General features: G+C 39.4%; 1 protein-coding gene across 1 annotated transcript in view; it reads right to left on the bottom strand.

The window, feature by feature from the left end:
* gdap1l1 (ganglioside induced differentiation associated protein 1-like 1) overlaps nt 1-24,686 on the bottom strand; it is a 62,943-nt gene that overhangs the window by 29,764 nt on the left and 8,493 nt on the right. The window contains exon 2 of the mRNA XM_043710296.1: nt 16,227-16,419. Coding sequence (XP_043566231.1) covers nt 16,227-16,419 — 193 coding nt within the window. The remainder of the gene's footprint in view (nt 1-16,226; nt 16,420-24,686) is intronic.

Genomic DNA, 24,686 nt, shown 5'->3' with positions numbered 1-24,686 from the left:
CCAATGTCCTGTACAGCCACAGCATGACTTCCCAACTCCTGTACTCAATATGCTGTCCCAGCTTCTCTGGGTTGGAACTTGATATTTATTTATTATATTCTGTTGTTTAAATGACATCTTTCTTGATACTTTGTAATCAGCTGCCTACAAATTGAACAAATAAGAAACAGTGTTTCTCAGAGAACCTGAAGCATGAAAATGAAGTTCACAAATCAGTGTTTTGCTGTTTTGGCACCAGACAGCATTCATGATTACAACTCTTTAATGTACCTGTAATGTTGAAGAAATATCCTAATTTTAATATCACTGACTGCAGTCAGCATAGTTCTGATCTAACTAATATGATAGATTTTTTGATGGTCTTCACCTCTTTGTTTCTATTCTCTAATGAAGGGGATACAGATATAGACATTTTTTATTCATTCGTGGGACGTAGGCATCACTAGCTGGGCCAGCATTTATTGCCCATCCCTTGTTACCCTTTGAAGGTGTTAGTGAGCTACCTTCTTGAACCATGGTAGTTAATGTGCTATGGGTATACCCACAATGGAGAGAATTCCAGGATTTTGACCCAACAACATTGAAGGAATGACACTATGTTTCCAAGTCTGGATGGTGAGTAGTTTACTGAGGAACTTGCAAGTGGTGGTGTTCCCATGTATCAGCTGTCCTTGTTCTTCTAGATGGAAGTAGTTGTGGAATTGAAAGAGGTTGTCAAGAGATTAGATGACTAACAGTGTGGAAACAGGCCCTTCGGCCCAACAAGTCCACACCAACCCTCCGAAGAGCAAACCACCCAGACCCATTCCGCTACATTTACCCCTTCACCTGACACCACGGGCAATTTAGCATGGCCAATTCACCTAATCTGCACATGTTTGGACTGTGGGAGGAAACTGGAGCACCCGGAGGAAACCCACGCAGACATGGGGAGAATGTGCAAACTCCATACAGACAGTTGCCTGAGATGGGAATTGAACTTGGGTCTCTGGGGCTGTGAGGTAGCAGTGCTAACTGCTGCGCCACCGTGCCACCCTTCTTTGGTAAATTTCTGCAATGCATCTTGTGGACAGTATACACTGCTGCTACTGATCATTGTGTGGTAAAGTGATTGAATGTGGATGTGATGCTAATCAAGCAGGCTGTTTTGTCCTAGCCGGTTTCAAGCTTCTGAAATGTTGTTGGAGCAGCACTCATCCGGACATGTGGAGAGTATTCCATCACATTCTGACTGAAAGCGATTGTGAATGCTTAAGCCTTATCTTTTGTACTGATATGTTGGGCTCTTCTATCATTGAGGATGGGATGTATGTGGAGCATTCTTCTCAAAACAGTTTTTGATTGTCCACCACCAGTCACAACTGAATGTGGCAGTAAAACAGAGCTTAGATTGATCCACGTTATGGGATTGCTCAGCTCTGACTCTCACTTGCTGCTTTTGCTGTTTAGTTGGCAAGTAGTCTTGTTTGGTAACTTCACCACATTGACATGTTTTTTTCAGGTATGACTGATGCTGCTCTTGGCATGCCTTCCTACATTCTCCATTGAATCAGGATTGATCTCTAGCCTGATTGCAATGACATAATGGGGGAATATACTGGTCTGTGAGATTGCAGATTATGTTGGAGTATAATTCTGCTGCTTCTGATGCCCAGCAGAGCTTCATGGATGCCCAATACCGAGTCGCTAAATCTGTTCAAACTCGGTCCCATTTAGCAGTGATAGTGCCAGACAACATTTTGAGGTTGTTTTGGCTTGTCGGATGTGATTGAGGGCTACGGGGGGGATAAGTCAACACATCATAGTACCATAGTATGGGGAGTAATTCAAGACGGGCGAGCATGAAAGAATGTAGCAATAGTAGGGAACAGTACAGTGATGGGGATTGACACTGTTATCTGAAGCAAAGAGCATGAGTCCAGATGGCTGCGTTACCTGCCCACTGCCAAGATTTGCTCAGGTTGGAAAGGAACTTACAGTGGGATGGGGAGGATCCAGTCATCCTTATCAATGTAGGTACCAGCAGCAAAGGAAGAACAAAGGAGAAGGCTTGGCAGAGATTTTTTTTTTCATTCATATGATGGCTAGGCCATCATTTAATTGTCCATCCCAGAGGGACGTTAAGAGTCAATCACATTGCTGTGGATCTGGAGTCGCATGTAGGCCAGACCAGGTGAGGATTGAATTTCCTTTCTAAAGGACATTAGCAAACCAGATGTATTTTTTCCTGCCAATCAACAACTCATTCATGGTCATCATTAGACTTTTAATTCCAGATTTTTATTGAATTTAAATTCCACCATCTGTCATGGCTGGCTTCAAATCTAGGTCCCCACAACACGACTTGGGTCTCTGGATTAATGATATAACAATAATACCACTAGGCCATCACTTTCTATATAAGAAGCTCAGCACCAAATTAAGAACTTCAAAAGTCATAATCTCTGCATTATTACTGAGTGCTAATTGGCATAGAGCAAATCAAATTAGAGACATGAATGGGTGGCTCAAAGACTGCAGGAGAAGTGAATTCTGCTTCATGGGGCACTGGCATCAGTTCTGGGGAAACTGGGATCTATACCGATAGGACAATCTCCACCTGAGCCATGCATAGAGCACAACTAGGGAAGAAAATACTATTTTAAACTGCATAGTGGAGGCAAGTGATTAAATTTGGCAAGTAGCAGTAAATCAAAGAGCATAGTCAAGGCTAATGGGATTAATATGGCAAAATGATAAATGGACTGTGATAGTAAGGGATAGAGAATATGAATCAAGAGCCAACCAACAGATAAGACTTGAACTTACAAAAAGAATAAAAGAATAAAAATAAAGGGTCTGTATTTGAATGTATCTAACATCCATGACAAAACAGATCCGCTGCAAGTACAAATAAAAATGAATAAGTACAATCTGTTAGAGACAAAGCTGTGGGGTGATATGGATTTGGACCTGAATCTTGAAGGGTATTGGAGACATAGGTATGACAAGAAGTTAGGAAAAGGTGGATTGGTAGCTCTGTTTGCTAACTATGGCAGTAGTACAATCGACAGCAATGCCTGAAGTTTAATGAATCAAGATGTGCAAACAGTTTGTGTAGAAATGAGAAATGATAAGGCATAAAGTACTTGTAAAAATGGCATACAGGTCCTCTAACAATGACCTCGTGGAAGGGAGGAATTTAAAGGAAGGCATAATGATAGCTTGTCAGCAAGGCATAGCAATAATCATGTAATTTTAGTTAGCAGATAGAATGGGAAAGATCAGAGTGGTGCTGGAAAAGCACAGCAGGTCAGGCAGCATCTGAGGAGCAGGGAAATCGACATTTTGGGCAGAAGCCCTTTTGCCCAAAATGTCAATTTTCCTGCTCTTCGGATGCTGCCTGACCTGCTGTGCTTTTCCAGCACCACTCTGATCTAAACTCTGGTTTCCAGCATCTGCAGTCCTCACTTTTGCCTAGATAGAATGGAAAAGTCTAATGGGTGAAGGCAGCCTAGATGAACAGTTCAGATAATATTTTCAGAATTCATGGAACAGCATTTTCTAAAATGACCAGAGAGAAGGCTATACCAGAGCAAGTATTGTGCAATGAGATTGGGGCATCTTCACGATGACATCATTCATTAATCCTAAGTAGCAAGAACCATAACATGGTTGAATTCTTCATTCAGGTTGAGGGAGAGAAGTGTAGGTCTAAGACTATTTAAAACAAAAATTAAGAAGGTGAATTATGAGGGCATGAAATCAGAGATGGCTAAAGTGAATCAGCAATTATGTTAAAGGAAAGGCCAGTAGAGATGTAATGGCAAACATTAAAGGGGATATTTCAGAATACACAATAGACACATTCCAATGAGCAAGAAAAATTCCAAGGGAATAAACCTACAATCTGTGGTTAACTTGAAATGTTATAGACGGTTTGAAACTAAAGCAAAAAGCATATAGTTGTGCAAAGTCATGTGGCAGGGAATCAGTCATGTGGCTGTAGAGTTCCCAAAATGAAAATACACTGAGCTGCACTGGAGCACTGCAGTGAGCCAGAGTTGCCTTCCAAGCCTTCTGGACTCAACATCAAGTTCAACAATTTTATTGCTTGAGGCAACATCCCCTATATCTTTATGCCAACCTCCACACATCAGGTCTTATTATCACATGGTCTGCTATAACACACGATTCATTGTTAGTCCCCAGTTGTCCCCATTAATAGCAATTCATTCTCTCAAGCTGATCGTTATCAACTCCTTTGTCTGTTCAATTGTTCTTCTCTCTCTGGGCTCTATCACCATCTATTGTTTAATCCGTCCCCCACTGCCACCCTATCTTCTACACAAAAAAAATATTTTCCTAGCTACCATCAGTTCTGAGGAAGGGTCACTGAACCTGAAACATTTACTCTGATTTCTCTCTACAGATGCTGCCAGACCTGATGAGCTTTTCCAGCAATTTGTTTTAGTTTAAGATATATGTGAGCTGTGTTCGCAGGTTGTTTAAGGATTTCATGAGGAGACATTAACTAAAGAAGCTAGCACCAAGTGAATACAAAAATTTATCAGAAAGAAACAAATACAACCATCTCAACAACGAATTTAAAAGTAGAAATCAGGTGACCCTTTACTAAAGTTTGCATATCTGTAAGGTTGTTGTTGAAAATAAAACAGTTAAGTCTTTGTTTCTGACATGTATAATCAAATTATTCCAAATAGTTCCTACATAACGTAAAAGGATCTTTTTTTTTGCTGTTGTAATAATAAACTTTCATGTTCTTTTGTCAACAGTACATCGACAATCACTGATTAATATGTTTAATGACTCACCATCTTGCAAATAAAATTGCAAAAATAAAACCCATGGTCAAACAAGCCAGGTTTCACTCTGGAATCTGAGTTGTTTATTCATTAACAGCAACTGAAATCTTAATATACATTCACTTTCAGAAGGTTGTCTGGAATATGAATAGAGGGTCTTATGTCGTATATCATTTCCAATTTCAAAAGGTCATTTGTTCTACTGTTATCTCCAAAACCACTTTGCAACTGTCAAAAAGGAAATATACAAAACTAAAGAAAAAGATTGATTTGTCTTTAAATGTGTGTTTTTTTTGCGTGTGTGTGTGTCAGGGAAATGACTCAATCTCTGATGGTTCTCACAGGCTAGCTCAGATCAAGACCTTGTATTTCAGGGGACTATGGGCAAGGTAATGAAATAAAATTCAGACCAGGTAAAGTACGCCTAAGTGTAGATTCAGTTCCTTCAACTCTTCCCCAATGCATGTCTTAATCTCAAATTCAGAAATCCAACTCTATCAATGTAATTTTCCTCATATTTGAGATTATTAAACCATGTGGCCTCACTGAGTATTTGTGATTTTCATACTCATTTAAGCTTATTTAGATTGTTTGTATAATGAAACTATGCCCTTATTTAAAATCACCTGAGGATTTTTTGAAAAATTGTACATGGTAGATCATCCCTTCAGACGAAAATCAGTAACATATTTCAATAGAGAATAGCTATTAATTTACTGCAGCATTCACTACCTAAAATCGGAAATTAACATGGATGTTGTCCGAATGAAGGCAAATGCTTTGAAAATTAAATATCAACACAACATTTTTCTTTCAACAAATTTCAAACAGGAACCAAATTATACAAGGAAAACTGTCCTGGGAAGTATATTTTGCTCAAAGTACTGTCCTGAATGTACAACAACATATTATATTGGAAAAAGGTTTGTCAGATGCACTAATAAAAACAACTGGAGGAATCATAAGGGGCTTGAACAATGTGGAAACAAAAACAGAAATTACTGGAAAAATTCAGCAGGTCTGGCAGCATCTGTGGTTAGAAAGCAGAGTTAATGTTTTGGGTCCAGATTATCAGAACTGATGATAACTAGAAAAAAGTTTGGTATATATGATACAGAATGGGTGGGGGAGTGTTAAGAAGTAAACAATAAGTACAGATGGAGCCCAGAGAGAGAGGAAAAACAGTTGGGCAGACAAAGAAGTGGGTAAAGATCAGCCTGGGAGCATGAATTGCTGCTAATGGGGACCACTGGTAACTGACAATGGGTTGTTTGTGGTAGCAGCCCATGTGATGATGAGGTCTGTGTGTGGAGTTGGCATACAGACTTAGGAGAAAGTGCTCAAGCCCTGAAGTGATTGAACTCGATATTGAGTCCAAAAGGTTGCAGGGTTTCCAAGCAGAAAATGAGATGTTGTTCTTCCAGCTTGTGCTGAGCTTTGCTGAAGCACCGTAGCAAGCTCCAAATGCAGATGTTGTTCAGGGAACATAGTGTGTGTTGAAATGCAAGGTGATAGCAAGTTCAGGATCATTTTGCAGTCAGAACGTAGGTATTCTGCAAAGTGGTCACCCAGTCTCTGCTTCATCTACCCAATGTAAAGTGGTCCACATTGGGAGCAGTGTGTACAGTAGGCTATGTTTAGTGAAGTGCATGTAAATCACGAGCAGTTTGGGCCCTGTATCATGAAGGATGTGCTGGCATTAGACAAGATCCAGAGGAGGTTTACAGAAATGGTCCCAGGGAAAAACAGCTTGCCATGTGAGGAGCAGTTGAGGACTCTGAGTCATGCTCCTTCCCCACCTCACCACATTTCTGATGAAGGGCTTATGCCTGAAACACGTTGATTCTCCTGCTCCTCAGATGCTGCCTGACATGCTGTGCTTTTCCAGCGCCAGACCTTTCGACTGAGAAACATATCAGCCATGACTGAATGGCAGATCAGTATCGATAGCACAAGTTGCCCAATTTTACTCCTATGTCTTATGGTCTTACAGATGTTTCCCCTCATGGGACATTCTAGGACCAGACAGTATAACTTCAAAATAAAGAGGTACCTGTGACGGGGAATTTCTTTTCTTCGAGGGTTGTGAGCAGGCTTGAGTGGCTGAATGGCCTAATCCTAATCCTGTTTCTATTCCTTATGGAATTCATGTTCACATGCTCACAAAACTCTCTCACATTCTCGGGATGATAGGACAATGTGGATGGGCTAATTGGATTGGCTGAACAGTGGCAAATAGAATTTAATCCTAAAAAGTTTGAGGTCATACATTTTGGGAGAAATAACAAGGAAAAGGAATATACATTGAATGTAGGACTCTTGAAAGTCGAGAAGACCAGAGTGTCTTTGATGTGTATGTCCATAGATTCTTGAAGGCAGCAGGACAGGTAGATAAGGTTGTTAAGGAAGTATGAGATACTTGCCTTCATTAGTCATGGCATTAAATACAAGAGCAAATAAGTTACAAAGAAGCTGTGTAAGACATCAGTTAGGCCACAGCTGGAATACTGTGTGCAGTTCTGATTGCCGCATTACGGGAAAGTTGTAATTGTACTAGAGAGGGTGCAGAGGAGATTCGGCACGATCTTGCTTGGGATGGACTGTTTCAGCAAGGAAAAACAGACTAGATAGAGTGGATTGTTTTTCTTAGAGCAGAGAAGGAGAGGGACCCTGTTTGGAGTTACAGGGTAAATAAATTACTTTTTGCCTTTAGTACAGGGGTCAATAACCAGAAGATACTATTTTCAGGTAAGAAACAGGTGGTTTAGAAGGCGTGTGAGGAAAGATTCTTTCACCCAAAGGATGTTATGGTATCTGAAACTCACTGCCTAAAAGGGAGTAGAGGCAGGAACACTCAAGATATTTGAGTATTTAGATTAGCAATTGAAATACCATAGCATGCAAAGCTGTTGGCTAAGTGCTGGAAAATATGATTAAAATAGCTAGATTCTGGATGAGTGTATGGACACAATGGGATGAATGGCCATCTCTCACTCTGTGCAAACTCTATGATTTTACAAGTTCTGGAGTGTTTGACTCAGGTTTGTTTTTAGAGTCCGGCACTGGGATAAGTGAGACAGATTTCATTGTATAAATTCCAACAGGCTGCTATTAGATATTTCTCTTCATATTAAAACAATGCCAGTCAGCATGCTGGCAGTCAGCAGCACTTTGACGATGCGCAGTTCCATATTTTAAAATGTTTATTAACACTTGGACAAGACTTTGGATTTAATCACAGTATAGACTGATGTTAATGCATGGCTGGAAGGGTTCTACATAAACATTTTGTCCAATTTTGAGTTATTACCTTGTAGGTACACCCTCAGCTTGAATTCAATTTGTAGAAGGCAGTTTTACATTTATGAACTGTCGTGCTGGCAGATGTATAGTTTTGTTGCTATCAACTATAGCTGGTAACATACGTTTGATGACTTATCCTTTTGTAATCATAGCAAAGGTTTACTTTTTTGTTTTTCAAGATTCAATAGATTTAAGTATTCTGCTTTTCCCCTCATACCTCATGCAGAATGATATCTGTTAGAAGGATAAATGAGGGGGCGGGGGGAGAGTACTGGGGAGGATGGTTGTCCTGTCATTTTCCTGAAATCAGCACAGAAATATTTCTGTAGCTACATGAGACATGATGAGAGCTGGCGCAGCAAGTGACAAAACATACACTGCACAGAACACTTTTCAGAATTTGTTGTTAAGCCATGTTATAAAGAAATGTACTAACAATGTTATATTGGCTATCAGAGTGTTCTGTACTGTAATTACTCACCTTCGTAAACACTATTTTTTGAACAAAAACAGAAGAAGCTGGAAAAGCTCAGCAGTCTGGCAGCATCTGTGAAGAGAAATCATTGTTAACATTTTGGGCCCAGTGACTCTTCCTCAGAACAGTTAACAATGATTTCTCTCCACAGATGCTACATCAGAGTTAACTGTTCTGAGGAAGAGTCACTGGGCCCAAAATGTTAACAATGATTTCTCTTCACAGATGCTGCCAGACTGCTGAGCTTTTCCAGCTTCTTCTGTTTTTGTTCAAAAAATAGTGTTTACGAAGGTGAGTAATTATAGTACAGAACACTCTGATAGCCAATATAACATTGTTAGTACATATCTTTATAACATGGCTTAACAACAAATTCTGAAAAGTGTTCTGTGCAGTGTATGTTTTGTCACTTGCTGCGCCAGCTCTCATCATGTCTCATGTAGCGACAGAAATATTTCTGTGCTGATTTCAGGAAAATGACAGGACAACCATCCTCCCCAGTACTCCCCCCCTCCCCCATTTATCCTTCTAACAGATATCATTCTGCATGAGGTATGAGGGAAAAAGCAGAATACTTAAATCTATTGAATCTTGAAAAACAAAAAAGTGAACCTTTGCTATGGTTACAAGAGGATAAGTCATCAAACTTATGTTACCAGCTATAGTTGATAGCAACGAAACTATACATCTGCTGGCTGAGGGGTGACCTCATGGAGGTTTATAAAATTATGAGGGGCATGGATAGGATAAATAGGCAAAGTCTTTTCCCTGGGGTTGGGGAGTCCAGAACTAGAGGGCATAGGTTTAGGGTGAGAGGAGAAAGATATAAAAGAGACCTAAGGGGCAACTTTTTCACGCAGAGGGTGGTATGTGTATGGAATGAGCTGCCAGAGGATGTGGTGGAGGCTGGTACAATTGCAACATTTAAGAGGCATTTGGATGGGTACATGAATAGGAAGGGTTTGGAGAGATATGGGCCAGGTGCTGGCAGGTGGGACTAGATTGGGTTGGGATATCTGGTCGGCATGGACGGGTTGGACCGAAGGGTCTGTTTCCATGCTGTAACATCTCTATGACTCTATGACCTGCTGAGTTTTTCCAGCAACTTCTATTTTTGTTTCTGATTTACAGCACCTTCAGTTCTTTTCATTATAACTTTTTAAAGAATTGCTTTTCCAGGACCAGAATGTTTAAAATCAAAGTGTTGCACCAAGTGACACATCAAACATTTAACTAGGCCAAGGGTGGGGAACCTGCGGCCTTAAGGCCTTCTAGGCCATGGTGTGTGGCCTTTTGAATGAATCCAAATTTTGCAGAACAAATCCTTTATTTTTTATTAATATGGTATTTCTTGTCCTTTATTATTTTTATTTTAATCTTAAAATGAATGTATTTAAAATACCAGAGAGTAAAAGAAAATTCAACGAAATAATCCTCACAGACTGACTGCCACAATTAAAAAATTGGTAAGTCATAAGGGCTATTTCAACACCTGCTATGCTCATGCTTTAGTTATAATGCAACTCTAGTTAGATTTTTACAAAATAATGTGAATTTTGAAGAATATATAATTGAAGTTTCTTGAATGCGGCCTTATTAGATTACAACTAACATAATGCGGCCTTCCAACATGAAAAGGTTCCCCACCTCTGAACTAGAAGAATGCAAGGAAAAGTTTGCAACAAAGTGTGAATTTCTAATCTGTACCAATAATATTTGTATAATATTATTGGTACAGATTACAATTAGCACGTTCATGCTAAGGGTAAAAGTTTGTGTATTTTTATTGTTTAAGGCACTTTTGTTGACAATTCAGTTTTTGATTTTCAGGGAGAGAATTAATTTAAAATGAAGACAATAGGGTAATTTTGAATGTGCCATCTCCCTGATTGGTGAGATTTGAGCTTTCTATGTGAGAATCAATAAATGATCAAAAAGGTCCTCAAGTAAGTAGTAGATAGAGCCAGGTCCATAATCAGGATGATCAGCAGCATTCCCTGAAATGTTCTTACCAGCTACAAGGCAAGACAGTTGCTTGTCAATGCCACGATCAGTGTACCAACGCTGACTGTTATGCATGGAACATTGGGGCAGCTACACAGAACGTTGATAATGAGTCTGAGATAATGAATGCTGCTGTGGAATTACAGTTGTAATTAGGTCCAGGTATCCCTCTGGTTCAAGGATCAAGGTGGATGGATCTGGGTCTAGGGGTCATGAGTTGGGGAAGGACCAGGAGAAGATGTAAGATAGTGGGAGAGGGTGAGGCCAGAAATTGAAAGAGAAAACTGAGGGTTTGGAGTTATCTGTTTTGTCACAAGCAAAGCCCTTCCAGATCCCTTTTAGGCCTTCTTTTAGTTTTCCAGTCTCTAGTGTAAACTAAAATCTTCTTCTGCCTTATCCTTGGCAATATTCTAATTTGCAGTATCCATTATTGTGAAACAACGATGTCAACAGATGATAGGAAGTAAAGGTTTGTTTGAATAATTTACCGAAAGGTAGTTAATCCTTGATATATTCCAGATGCTTATTTTGAAAGTATTCACTTTATTATGTTGGGCAAATGTATCTTGAACTCTGTAGCCATTCAATGAATAATTGTGTATCGATTACTTTAAAAAAAACTGAGACATCAAAGAGTAACTATTTTCAATGAAGGAATTATGCTCATTTTAAAACAGTTTTCAATTTATTCTGCAAAACCATCCATGTATTGTATGGTCTTTCATGTTTATATTAGAGTTGTCTTCCCCAAATACTGATTTCTATTTTCCAAGGATGCAAATATAACAGTGAAAAATCCTTCAGGAGGTCAAGCCAGCCGGTGATCTCGGTTTACATTTTACAACTGATGAGAAACTGAACCATGAAGTGGTACAGTGTCTAAGCTGGTTCAGTTCTTTTTAGTCCTTTCGTATATCTGAACTTCCCAAAATAAGGTGTAAACCATTCAGGGGTGTCAGAGTTGCATTCTGCAATCCACTTAAAGGTGGTAAGGTTGCACTTTGTTTAATAATGCATTATAAATGGCAGATCCCCTAATGATCATCACAATTAAATCCCAAAGCTTTAACAGCTTTCAAATTTGAAAATGATTCATGAAACTGTACTGGTAATTTAATAAACTATTAAATTCCACTTTAACCTTTAGCATTCTTTGTACATTTTCTGCCCACATACCATAAGGAGCCTCATAAGGAAGAATAAATATCAAAAATTTGTGTTTCACATGACATTGTCATGTTTATTTATTTCATATCTTCTTTTTCCATTTGGAAATAGTGGACAAGTTTTGGTAAGATTAACAAACTGACAAACTAACTAATTTGAGCACATCATGATTGCCCCTTCTGCGGCTAACAAATTCTAGAGACTTGAACTGAGAGCTTCTGGTTCAGACTGAAGGGTGCCACCTATTGAGCTGGCCAGTTGGCATTCCCATGCTGGCCATCAATTCAAATGGTTAAAAAATCATGCCCAAATCATCAACTCCTAAGTGAAACGCACTATTAGCTATGTAAATTTTGAAAAATTAATCCTCATATTTTCCATTAACAAATAAATATGTAGGTCTGAATGAATGAATAACCGTTAATATTGCAAGAATATATACTTATGACTTTTTTTTATTAAGCAAATGCATTTGAGTTTGGTTTTCCATTTCTAAAAGTTGGTGAAAGCCACTGAACTAAAGTATTCAAATCAAGTGGCTAAACATTGGCCCGTGGGAAAGGAACAGGCAGCGGACAGAATGAGTATTCTGGGTTCAGAGGTTGCTGGGTGGACCCTAATGGAAAAAATTAACAAGTATCTCTTGAGATGCTGGAAAGAAGCCAAGATGTTCACCAGCTGACATGTGGGAACTTCCAGTGTGGCTATAATGTTTCTACATTAATAACCTTGTTTAGAGTAGGGCAGATATTTTAATCTCTAATCAGCATACAAAAACATCTGTGAAGACAATGATTATTGGGGAAAGGTCCTTGCCTATTTTTATGGGCATGTTTTAATCCATCTGTCATTATTAAGCAAAGGCTACAAAATTTGGCTCCTTGATGTTTAAAAGTAGTCTGTATGTCTGGAAAAAAATATATACTGAACAGAAGGATACCACTGTTTACTTAAATGCATAATAGTTAGAATGATTATGACTGTTTTTCAGGATTCATGGGAATAGCAAACTAAACTGTGCCCCTAAGGAAACCCTTTTCAACTACATTATGGTGTGACATATCAAGTATAACAGTTATTTAGCCCTATGCTCTGGAATTTCTTTCCTCAACCCCTCCAATGCTCTACCTTTCTCTTTCCTTTTTACCATTTTGAGGGCTTGCCAGGAGCAGCATCAGACATACCTAAAAATGTGATGCCAACCTGGTAAATGTAAACTATTGGACCACTTGCACACTAAACAAGAGAAGTAGCATAAAATAGGGCTGAACAATCTCACAGCCAACAGATCAGATCTAAACTCTGTAGTCTTGCCACATCAAGTGGTGACTAATGGTGAACAATTAAACAATTAACAGGAGGTGGAGCTCAAAGGTGGAAAGTCCAAAACATCAATGCCAAATCATCTGCATCCATCTTTAGCCAGAAGTGCCAAGTCATCCCTCTTGGCCTCCTCTTGAGGACACCAGCATCATAGATGCCAGGTTTCAATTTAGTGCACATGATATTGTTAAAAAGCTGAAGGCATGAACTGTACTTTTAAGAGAAAGAATATGCTGTCCTGAACTGAGAGATTACAAGTGTCTGTGCATACGATTGGCTAGCAGTCCCAGAGTGTACTTGAAAATTTAAAATAAGTAACATTTGGCTGTAAAATTGATACCTGAGTTTTGGGTGCTGTTTTGACAACAATTTGAATTTAACCAATTAGTTTAACTTATGCCCCAGGATACTAAAACCTCAGTGAGTTTGAATCTATTGTTTTGCCAATATTGAACCAATGAGACAATCTGATGTTGGGGGTATAAGAATGCAGACATTTGAAAATTGGTCAGAGAGCAACTTCCATAAAGAGAGAATCTCCTGGAGAGCTAATTGCCAATCAAACATCTCATTCTCAAAGAAATTAGAAAAGACTCTCCATCAATGGTACCTTTTCATGTGAAACATATTTTCAGTAAGAAGAATGAAGACGACCCAGTGGAGATCAGCAGCCACAAGAGTGAAAACAGAAGAATTCAGACTGTGTGATTTTGAAATAAAGTTGTTGCAATTTTAATAAATGTCTTATTGGAACAGCATATTGTTATACAGCTGGAGGCAGATAGTAAGCAGTTAAGAGAAAGGGGGCTTAGATTTATGAATAGTTTTTGTTTAAAGTTCACTTTTAGAGTTAGAAAATAAATGTTATTATCTTTAAGTAGTGGAATTTGGGAGTTCTCTGTTACTCATATTTTAACAGATTATGAGGTGAGATGAGCTTTTCTGGGTGTTTGGTTTAATTAACAGAAGGGTTCACCTCCATGTCGTAACAATATCAAGAAACAACTGAAGACACTGGATACCACGGTGTCTATGGACCCTTCCTATTCCAGGTCACTCTCAGCCAAGTTCCAGGGCAGTTACAACATTGCTCTCTAACTGACAATGCAGAAAATTGCTTGTGCACAGAAAGCATGACAAACCCAGCCAATTACCACTCCATTAGTCTGTTCTCAATTATCAGTAAAGCAATGGAAGGAGTTATTGATAGTGCTTTCAAGTAGCACTGACGAAGTAGTAACTTGCTCACTGATGTTACATTTGCATTCCAGCTGGGCCATTTGACTCTTGACCTCCTTCCACTTTGGTCAAAACATGGACAATCTTCAGAAGTGGAGGTAACAGTGACTGCCCATGACATCAAAGTAGCATTTAACCAAGCATGACTTCAAGAAGCCTGAGCATAACTGCTGCCAATGGGAATCGGGGCAAGATTCTCCACTGGCTGGAATCATATTAGTACAAAGAAAGTTTGTTGTGGTTTTTGGAGTCAAATACCCCAGACCCATGTCATCAGTGCAGGAGTTACTTAAGGTAATTTCTAGGCATAATCATCTTCAGCCGCTTCATCGATGATCTTCCTCCATCATGTGCTTGGAGTATAGACGTTTATCACCATTTATGGTTCTTCAGATACTGAAGCAGTCTGTGTCCATATACAGCAAGACATGGACATCTCAGCTTTGATTGATAAACAGCAAGTAACATTTGCACCACACAAATGACTAGCAATGACCAGCTCCAACATAAGATCACCTAGATGTCATGGTTCGATATCCAAACTGAATTAGTTACCATTGACCAGACTAACTGGACTGTTCACAGAAATACAATGGCTGTAAGGGCAGGTCATTGGGTAGAAATTCTGCAGCAAGTAACTCACTCCCTGACTCCCAAAGCCTGTACATCATCTACAACACACAAGTCAGGAGTGTAATGGAATGTTCTCCACTTGCCTGACTAAGTGCAGCTTCAGGACTGAGCAATCCACTTCACTAACACGCCATCCATCTCACCTTTGACATTCACTCTCCTCACCCTGATGCACAATGACAGCAATGTGAACCAGCTAAAAGATGCAACTTAGCAAGGCTCCTTCGACAGCATCTTCTAAACCCATGACCACTACCACCTAGAGGGACAAGAGTAGCAGCTGTACGGGAACACTGTAACTTGCAAATTCCTCTCAAACTCACACACCATCTTGACATGGAACTATATTGCCATTCTTTTATTGTTGCTGGTTCAAAATCCAGAAATTCCCTTTATAACTGTATAATGAGTATCTCTACATTCTAAGAACTGAAGTGGTTCAAGAAATTAGGCCACCACTTCCTTCTCAATGGCAATTAAGGTTAATGCTGGGCTAGCCAGTAACGCCCACAGCACATGAATGAATAACAAAAAATACCAAGCTCTTCAATCAAGTTTTTTGTTCATTTCTTTTGCCACTGCATTCATGTATTTCTTACTCCTTGGGAAGTAACTTTGGACCTTTTTTAGATGAAAGGCACTATGTAATTGTATGTGGTTGTTTTCGCTGTCATTGATTAAAACACAGTGGGTAACAGTTTTGATTTTAGACAAATACAAGTGGTAGCTGCAGAATTAGTTGCGCTCATTTGTAAAATCCTTATCACCAAATTGTAATCAACAAATTTTGTCAAAAGAAGCATGTTTTGTACAAAGGCTCAAGTTACTAGTAACAATAACCTGCTTTCCCTTTACACTGGCTTTTCGAATTTTTGTAGAATACAGACATCAAATAGAATTTGTTTTTATTTAGTTTACATAAATTTACAAATTCCTGTTGACTTATGGTCATATATGAATTAAAAAGAGTATTGTTTTATATTTGGACAACTAATTAACTCATCCAGACTCAAAACGTTAGCTTGCTCTCTCTCCATGAATTCTGCCTGACCTACTGTGATTTCCAGCATTTGTTGGTTTCAGTTCTATTCAAGCATCACTGGTGTTAATATTTAGATTGAGAGATAAAAAAAATCCTGTGAACAAAAAATGAACTCTCTCATTGCTTTCAATGGGAAAGTTCAACAATAATTTCTCACACATATTTCATATTAACAATATGCTGAAGACAAACATTATACTTTGTTCGATAAATACTTGATACTGTAAAACTTTACCTCCCACAAAGACCTTCTCTAGGTAATCAATAATTTGGCTGTAATCACTGATGATATTGTCCCCATGGATCAGTACTGGCACTTCTTCACTTAGGTTCAGGCGCATAAACCAGGGTTCCTTGTGTTCAGTTAATGGTAAACTAACATCCCGTTCATCACATTGCACACCTTTCTCTGCAATCAGTAGACGAACCTGAAACAAAGGGACACTTCTCACATTACATGACCGTGACATCAAATCTGTATATCAGCACTGAACTAATGATTTTGGGGAGGAAGCATATTTGCTTTCAAAAAAAAGACTGCCTAGACTGAGGATTTTTAAAGACATGTTTGTGCTATAATCCCTGTTGGGAAAGATAAATCAAAATAACCAAATTTTTCAAATGACCTCGAAATTTAAAAAAAAAACATCTCTTGCAACTTTTACTTCAAATGAATCAGAGCCAATGCAAGTTAAACGTGAATTAAAAAGTAAATGATGCTTCAAATAAAAAGGCAAATTTCACAAAGCAAAGACACACCTTACACAAATCAAAGCACTCACAACACTGCATAAATGTGATACCATGTACAAATCCAAAGTTCTCTAACTTGGCTTATTATAAGTTAGGTTTCTCACTTTCCCATTCAATCAGTTTAGCCCTCGTGTCATGTTCACTTGCAGCTGTATTGTATCCAAGTTTCTGGAGATGGTGGTCACCCAAATGGTACACACCTGCTGAATGTTCGTAGCAAGTTTCAGAACAATCTTGATTGCCCAGATGTCCCAGAGACCCCTTTAATAAATCTCATTACATGGTTTGGGCACCTCTGGAAAAACTGAACGACATCAGTAAAAAATTCCAAATCACAATCCCTGCAGTAACACAATGTTCAGCTTTCTGTCTCTTTTAACTCCACACACAGTTTCTTGTAAAATGCCTTCTCTGTTCGTCACTGTTGCATTCAAGACACTGTGACACTGTCTTTCAGCTGAAATGTTAAACTGAGACTCTGCATGATCTTGTAGCTAGTCAGAAAGTCCTTAGGACACTATTTTGAAGTGAGGAAGTTACCCCAGTGTCCTTCCTGGTCAATATTCATCTCTCAATCAATATCACAGAAATATTACAATAAAACAAATAACTACCAGATTGGGAGATCTGAAACAAAAACAGAAATTGCTGGCCAAACTCTGCAGGTCTGGCAGCATCTGTGGGGAGAAAACAGAGTTAACATTTTAAATCCAGTGACTCTTCAACAAGACTGATGAAAAATTCTGAAAGAAGAGTCACCAGACTTGAAAAGTTTAACTCACTGCCACATCTCTTCTTGGAATGGCCAACTTGAAGAAATTTTCTTTCTCTCTGATGGGCTTTCCGTTCTGACCTTTGTTCTTGCTCTCCATCATTATTTTCGTTTTCTCTTCTAGTATTTGATGAAGTCTTTGCTTCCACAGCCACATCTCAATCTTCAGTGAATGTCTCCAGTTCAGACTCACTCCAGATGGATTCAACTGAAATTTCATCCTTCGTGTTTCAAATTCAGCCAGGATCACAGATATCTCTTGATGGACAACAATCCTCAGACAGTTGTTCTGTCACATCCTGAGATCAACACACACTGTTATGTAACACCCTATGCACACTCTCAACCTCTCTCTCTCCATCAGTTGGCTCAAAGCTGTTCTGCCTCACAGTTCCACTTCATTGTCTGGCTTGTTCAATGTTCTAACAAGAAACTTTATCCCTTCCTTTCAGGAATTAAGGAACACAGGAATAAAGAGACACTAGACTCAAAACGTTAACTCTGCTTTCTTCCCACAGAGACAAGGAGAAAGTGAGGACTACAGATGCTGGAGAGTCAGAGTTGAAACGGTAGCTGGGAAGGCGGGGGGTGATGATAAGTCAGTGGGTACGTTGGAGTGGATAGGTGGGAAGGAAGATGGATAAGTAGGTCAGGTTCAGAGGGTGGTGTCGAGTTGAAGGGTTGGATCTGAGTTGAAGTGGGGGGAGGGGAAGTCAATGCTGATGCCGTGTGGTTGTAGCTTCCCAAGGTGGAAAATTAGGCGATCTTCCTCCAGTCGTCGGATGGACCTAACAAGGGAGTCATGGAGTGAATAGTTTCTGCAGAATGCATATAGGGGTGGGGAGAGAAATATATATCTGGTGGTGAGGTCTGATTCTAGGTGGTAGAAATGGCAGAGGATAATGCGCTGTATCGGAGATTAGTAGGGTGGAAGGTGAGAACCAGGGGGTTGGAGGGGTGGAGTTCTGGGGCAGAGTGCGGAAAGTGGAGGAGATGCGCTGGAGGGCATTGTTGATCATGTGGGAGGAGAAATTGTGGTCCTTGAAATAGGAGGCCATCTGGGATGTCCTGGTGCGGAATTCCTCTTCCTGAGAGCAGATATGGTTGAGGCGGAGCAATTAAGAGCAAGGGATAGTATTTTTACAGGAGGGTGGGGTGGAGGAGGTATAGTTCAGGTAGCTGTGTGAGTTGGTCGGTTTGAAATAGATGTCCGTGTTGAGTTAGTCGCCAGAGATAGAGGTAGAGAGGTCCAGGAAGGGAGGGAGGTGTCGGAGATGGTCCAGATGAACTTAAGGTCAGGGTAGAATGTGTTTGTGAAGTTGATTAAATATTCAACGTCCTTGTGGGAGCATGAGTTGGCACTTGAGTCATCAATGTCATGGAGGAAAAGGTGGGGAATGGTGCCGATGTAACTGCGGAAGATGGACTGTTCCACATATCCTATGAAGAAACAAGCATAGCTGGGGCCCATGTGGGTACCCACGGCTACCCCTTTGGTCTCAAGTAAGTGGGAGGGTTTGAAGGAGAAGTTGTTGAGGGTGAGGACCAGTTCCACCAAACAATTGTGTGTGTCAGTGGAAGGTTACTGATTGGGTCGGCGGGAGAGAAAGAAATGGAGGGCTTGGAGGCCTTCGCCATGCGGGACGGACATGTACAGGAACTGGATGTCCATGGTGAAGATGAGGCATTGAGGGTCAGGAAAACAAAAGTCATGGAGGAGGTAGAGGATGTGGATGGTGTCCCGAACATATGTGAGGAGTTCCTGGACCGGGGCGGGGGGGGGAACAGAGTCAGGATATGAGGAGATAAGTTTGGTGGGGCAGGAGCAGGCAGAGACAATAGGTCAACTGAGGCAGTCAGGTTTGTGGAATTTGACTAAGAAGTAGAACCAGGAGGGTGCAGGGTTCAGGGACTATGGAGCTGTGGATGGAAGATTCTCTGAGGTGATGAGATTGTAGATGGTCTGGAGAATGATCATTGAGGCTGTGCTCAAAGGTTCTTTTCACATCTTGCAGAGAGTTTCCTGCACATACACCCACCTCATCTATCTTGTCTGTTGCTCTCGATGTGACCTCCTGTACATCGGGGAGACCGGACACCAACTCCGCAGAACATTTCAGGGAACATCTCTGGGACACATGCATCAAACTACCCCACTATCCTGTGGCCGACCACTTCAACTCCCCTCCCACTCCACCAAGGAAATGCAAATCCTGGGCCTCCTTCACCGCCAAATTCAAGCCACCCGATGACTGGAAAAAGAATGCCTCATATTTCACCTTGGAACCCTTCAACCTCACGGCATCAACATCGACTTCACTAGTTTCCAAATCTCCCTTTCCTCCTAATTAATTCTCAGTTCCCCCTCCCCCCTTCACATTCTGATGAAGATCTTACGGCTGAAATGTCAACTCTCCTGCTCCTCGGATGCTGCCTGACCTGCTGTGTTTTGACAGCACCACACTTGTCAACTCCTTCTTCCCACAGATTCTGCTGAGTTTCATCAGCAATTTCTGTTTTTGTTTCACAAAAATATTTTCTAATCATTTTCACGATGCAGTTTCTGATAATGTGCTAAATGGACATTTACTGCCGCGTGTCCTACACTTCAATAGTGATTACACTTCCAAAGAACCTTTCCTGGCTGTATAGCGTTTTGAAACATCTGCTGGTCATGAAAATTTTATTTTATTTCTTGAATTCCATGGATATAGCTTCCATTCTCATGCCAGTGATTACAATAAAAATTACAGTTTTCGGAAATAAATAGTGCAAGCTGAGAAATATACATAGGTCTAAATTTTACAGGTGACAGCTGAGAAACAGTTTTACACATTTTAATTTGTCTTCATCATTACCAACATTCATTAATGTGAGACAATTATCTCGGAGACGATAAAAAGTGATAGATGCACCTAAATCATTAAACTGAGAGGTTCTGGTTAGTTATTTTTAAATTAGGCTCTTACTCACATTGGTGTGTGCTTCACAGGCAAATGTTTACTGACATAACTTACATTAACGTTATTTTTGCAATACTCTTAAGTTTTTAATTAAATCCTAAGAATAAAAATGGTGGCTTATTCTACACTGTAAATAGAGATTTCTTATCATACATTATTACTAGTGGCCACATTGCTACATTCTATAACTTTTGAGGTCATTTGAGATTCATAGTATTACATTGGTTACTCCAGCTCCTCTTGACACTACATTCAGGAAAGATTACTTAACGTTTTTGGGTTGAAGGCCTCCCTAGTTGCTTTAATGGTAATTTCATTGGATTCTTCAAGAATTGCTAAGACTAATTGTACCATGAACAATGCATGCTTTGGTCAATTTCAAGCTAAGTTTGCAAAGGAGCCTAAAATAGGAGCTGCATCAAAATTTGTGTTGGCCCACAGCCTTCGCATCCTGGACATAGCTAGGCAGAGGGAGCAGGGTGGCAGGATAAGCTCATAACCTCACACCTGATTGAATGCTCCTCCACCCCTCACAACTAGTCACCAAGGAGGCATTAAATTCTGCCCATATTGTCAAAGATACTTAATTAGCTATTAAGGCCTTTAAGACATCCAGTTGTCATGAAATATGTTATTTAAGTATGTTCTTATGCTGCCATTTTTTAGAGAATGTGAATTCAAAACCACCTGAATTAAGACAAAATATATAATATAATTGTAACTTCACTGTATTTCTTCTGAGTTCTGGTTGCTGCATTGCCGACAAATATGCAAGCATTGGAATAAAATGCAGAGAAAAGCAAGAAATTTAACTCCATGTGTAAAAATCAAAACCTAAAATTGAGTTGATGAAGAAACAGAACTCACAGCATTATATACACCATTAAATTGTATAGGAAAACCCAGATCATTGCTTCAGAGTAAACAAAAAGAATGTTTCCAACTGGCATTAGATTTAAATTAATGATGAGTGAATTTAACAGGCAATGGGAACAATCTTTTACTCAAGGGTGTCACAAAATTAGAATTATTTGTTAGGCAGGGTCCTAAAGATAATAAAGTTAGATATGTTTAAAATGTGTTGGATTCTGTGATTGGAACAATAGTGGATTGAAGGAATTTGCTTGAATGGGAACAAATGGTATTTTCTTATCTTTCGTTTCTCTGTTAAACTGATTAACTGGACTTGCCAATACATACTTCAGGCTTGAATACATTTCATTTATATCCAAAAGTACTTATTTAAAATTTAGGGAGTAAACTGATCATTTGAACAAGATAAAGCTTATTTATGAATCGCAAAAAAAGGGGGATAAAATTATTTGGTCCATCAAATCTGCCATATAGAATAATCACATTATGTATGTGATTCATTGAAGGAAAATGGTTCAAAATTTAAATTAGGAATTTCTATCTCTCCAATTATCCAATATTGGTTGGCTGCCCTGTGAAGAGATCATATTCTACACTCTCTCATCCTCTAGATCTGGAGTACAGTAAGTGTTGTGCCATTTGGAATACTAGAATTCAAATTCCCCGATTCCAGATAGTTATCCAGAACATTGGCCCAGAGCTGAGAAATTTGCTGAAAACCTTCCAAAGCGTAATGGCCTAGTGTTTTGTGGCCAGTAGCAAACCTCGACTCACTGAAAGATTGAGAAATCTCTCGAAGTAAGAATTTCACCTCTACCACATGGTAGTGATACTGCATCTGACTGCAATGTTCTTTACTGGGCACAGAATAAGAGTGATGTAATCAGGCTTTCTAAGCAGTCAACCACTTTAGAGGATTTTCACAGACACTCAAGAAGGAAAACATTTGCAATAAAAAAGATCAGTTTTTACTTTTCTAAATTAAAACAAAAAAAAATTAGGACATAAAAATCATTTGAAGGTAAAAGATAAAACAGTGACCTTTCTTCACACACTTCTTTGGAACAAATACTAGAGGTGTACTTACACACAGTGCAAACTCATGCTAAAGAAGGAAAACATTTGCAATAAAAAAGATCAGTTTTTACTTTTCTAAATTAAAACAAAAAAAAAAATTAGGACATAAAAATCATTTGAAGGTAAAAGATAAAAGAGTGACCTTTCTTCACACACTTCTTTGGAACAAATACTAGAGTGCCACAAGACACAGTGCAAACTCATGCTAATCTAAACTAAAAAATGAAAATGTAAAATCGTCCATTTTAGAAGGAAAAAAGAAAGAGAATCATATTATCAAAATGTGAGACATCAGAGGGCCAAGTTACAACAGCATCCATAATCATAAAAGGTTAGGATGTGCGTACAGTGAGTAATTAGGAAGGCAAATAGAATGTTATTGTTTATTGTGGGGGAATTGAATACAAAAGTAAGCAGATTGCGCTTCAGTTATTCAGGGCATTAGTGAGACCACATCTAAAATATTGACTGCAGTACTGGTCACCTTACTACAGAGTCATAGAGTCATACAGCATAGATACAGTCCATGCCAACCACAATCCCAAACTAAACTAGTCCCATTTACCTGCGCTTGGCCCATATCCCTTCAAGCATTTCAAATTCGTGTACTTGGCTAAATTTGAAACATTGTAACTGAACACACATTCACTACTTCCTCTGGAAGTTCATTCCACACATGAACCATTCTCTGTTTAAAAAAAAATTACTCATCATGCCTTTTTAAAATTTATCTCCTTAAAAATATGCCCTCTAGTCTTGAAATCCCCCACCTTTCATTCACCTTATCCATAACTCTCATGATTTTAGAAATCTCTATATGCTCTCCAATGCTCCAGTGAAAGAGGTTCCAGTATCTCCAACCCTTCCTTATGACTCAAATCCTCCATTCCCAGCAACATCCTGATAAATCTCTTCTGAACCCTTTCCAGCTTAATAATTTCCTTCCTACAACCAGGTGACCAAAACTGGACATATACTGCAGAAGAGGCCTCACCAATGTCTTCTACAACCTCAACATAATGTCCCAACTCCTGTACTCAAATGTCTGGGCAATGAAGGCAAGTGTGCTAAATGCCTTTTTAACTACATGTGACGCAAACTTCAAATAATTATATAGCTAAACCCCTAGGTCTCTCTGTTCTACAATACTATACAAGGCTCTACTTTTAATTGTATAGCCCTGTCCTTGTTTGTTTTACCAAAATGCAATACCTTACATGTATCCAAATTAAACTCCATCTGCCACTCTATAGCCCATTGACCCAATTGATCAAGATCTATTTGTAATCTCAGATAACCTTTACTGTACTATATCACTAATTTTGGTGCCATCTGTGAACTTACTAACCATGCCTTCTGTTTTCTTATCTGAGTCATTTCTATAAATGACAAACAAATGTGAATCCAGCACTAATCCCTGTGGAACACCACTGGTCACAGGCCTCCAGTCTGAAAAATAAACTTCCATCATCATTCTTTGTCTCCTGCCATTAAGCCAATTTTGTATCCAATTGGCAAGTTCACCCTGAATCCCATGTGATCTAACTTTACTAATTAGTCTCCCATGTGAAGCCTTGTCAAAGGTTTTACTAAAGTCCAAGTAAATAATGTCTACCACTCTGCCCTAATCAATTGTTTTGGTTACATCCTCAAAAAACATTTGATTGAGTTTTTTGAGGATGTAACAAAGAGGATTGATGAGGGCATATGATCGATATGGATTTCAGTAGGGAGTTCGACAAGGTTTCCCATGGGAGACTGATTAGCAAGGTTAGACCTCACGGAATACAGGGAGAACTAGCCAGTTGGATAGAGAACTGGCTCAAAAGTAGAAGACAGAGAGTGGTGGTGGAGAGTTGTTTTTCAGACTGGAGGCCTGAGACTAGTGGAGTGCCACAAGACTGGTGCTGGGTCCTCTACTTTTTGTCATTTACATAAATGATTTGGATGCGAGCATAAGAGGTACAGTTAGTAAGTTTGCAGATGACACCAAAATTGGAGGTGTAGTGGACAGCGAAGAGGGCTACCTCAGATTACAACAGGATCTTGAACCAGATGGGCCAACGGGCTGAGGAGTGGCAGATAGAGTTTAATTCAGACAAATGCGAGGTGCTGCATTTTAGGAAAGCAAATCTTAGCAAGACTTATACACTTAATGGTAAGGTCCTAGGGAGTGTTGCTGTATGAAGAGACCTTGGAGTGCAGGTTCATAGCTCCTTGAAAGTGGAGTCATAGGTAGATAGGATAATGAAGAAGG

The sequence above is a fragment of the Chiloscyllium plagiosum genome, chromosome 20 (assembly GCF_004010195.1).
Source record: "Chiloscyllium plagiosum isolate BGI_BamShark_2017 chromosome 20, ASM401019v2, whole genome shotgun sequence".
Taxonomy (NCBI): domain Eukaryota; kingdom Metazoa; phylum Chordata; class Chondrichthyes; order Orectolobiformes; family Hemiscylliidae; genus Chiloscyllium; species Chiloscyllium plagiosum.
This window is presented reverse-complemented; position numbering and strand designations above follow the sequence as displayed.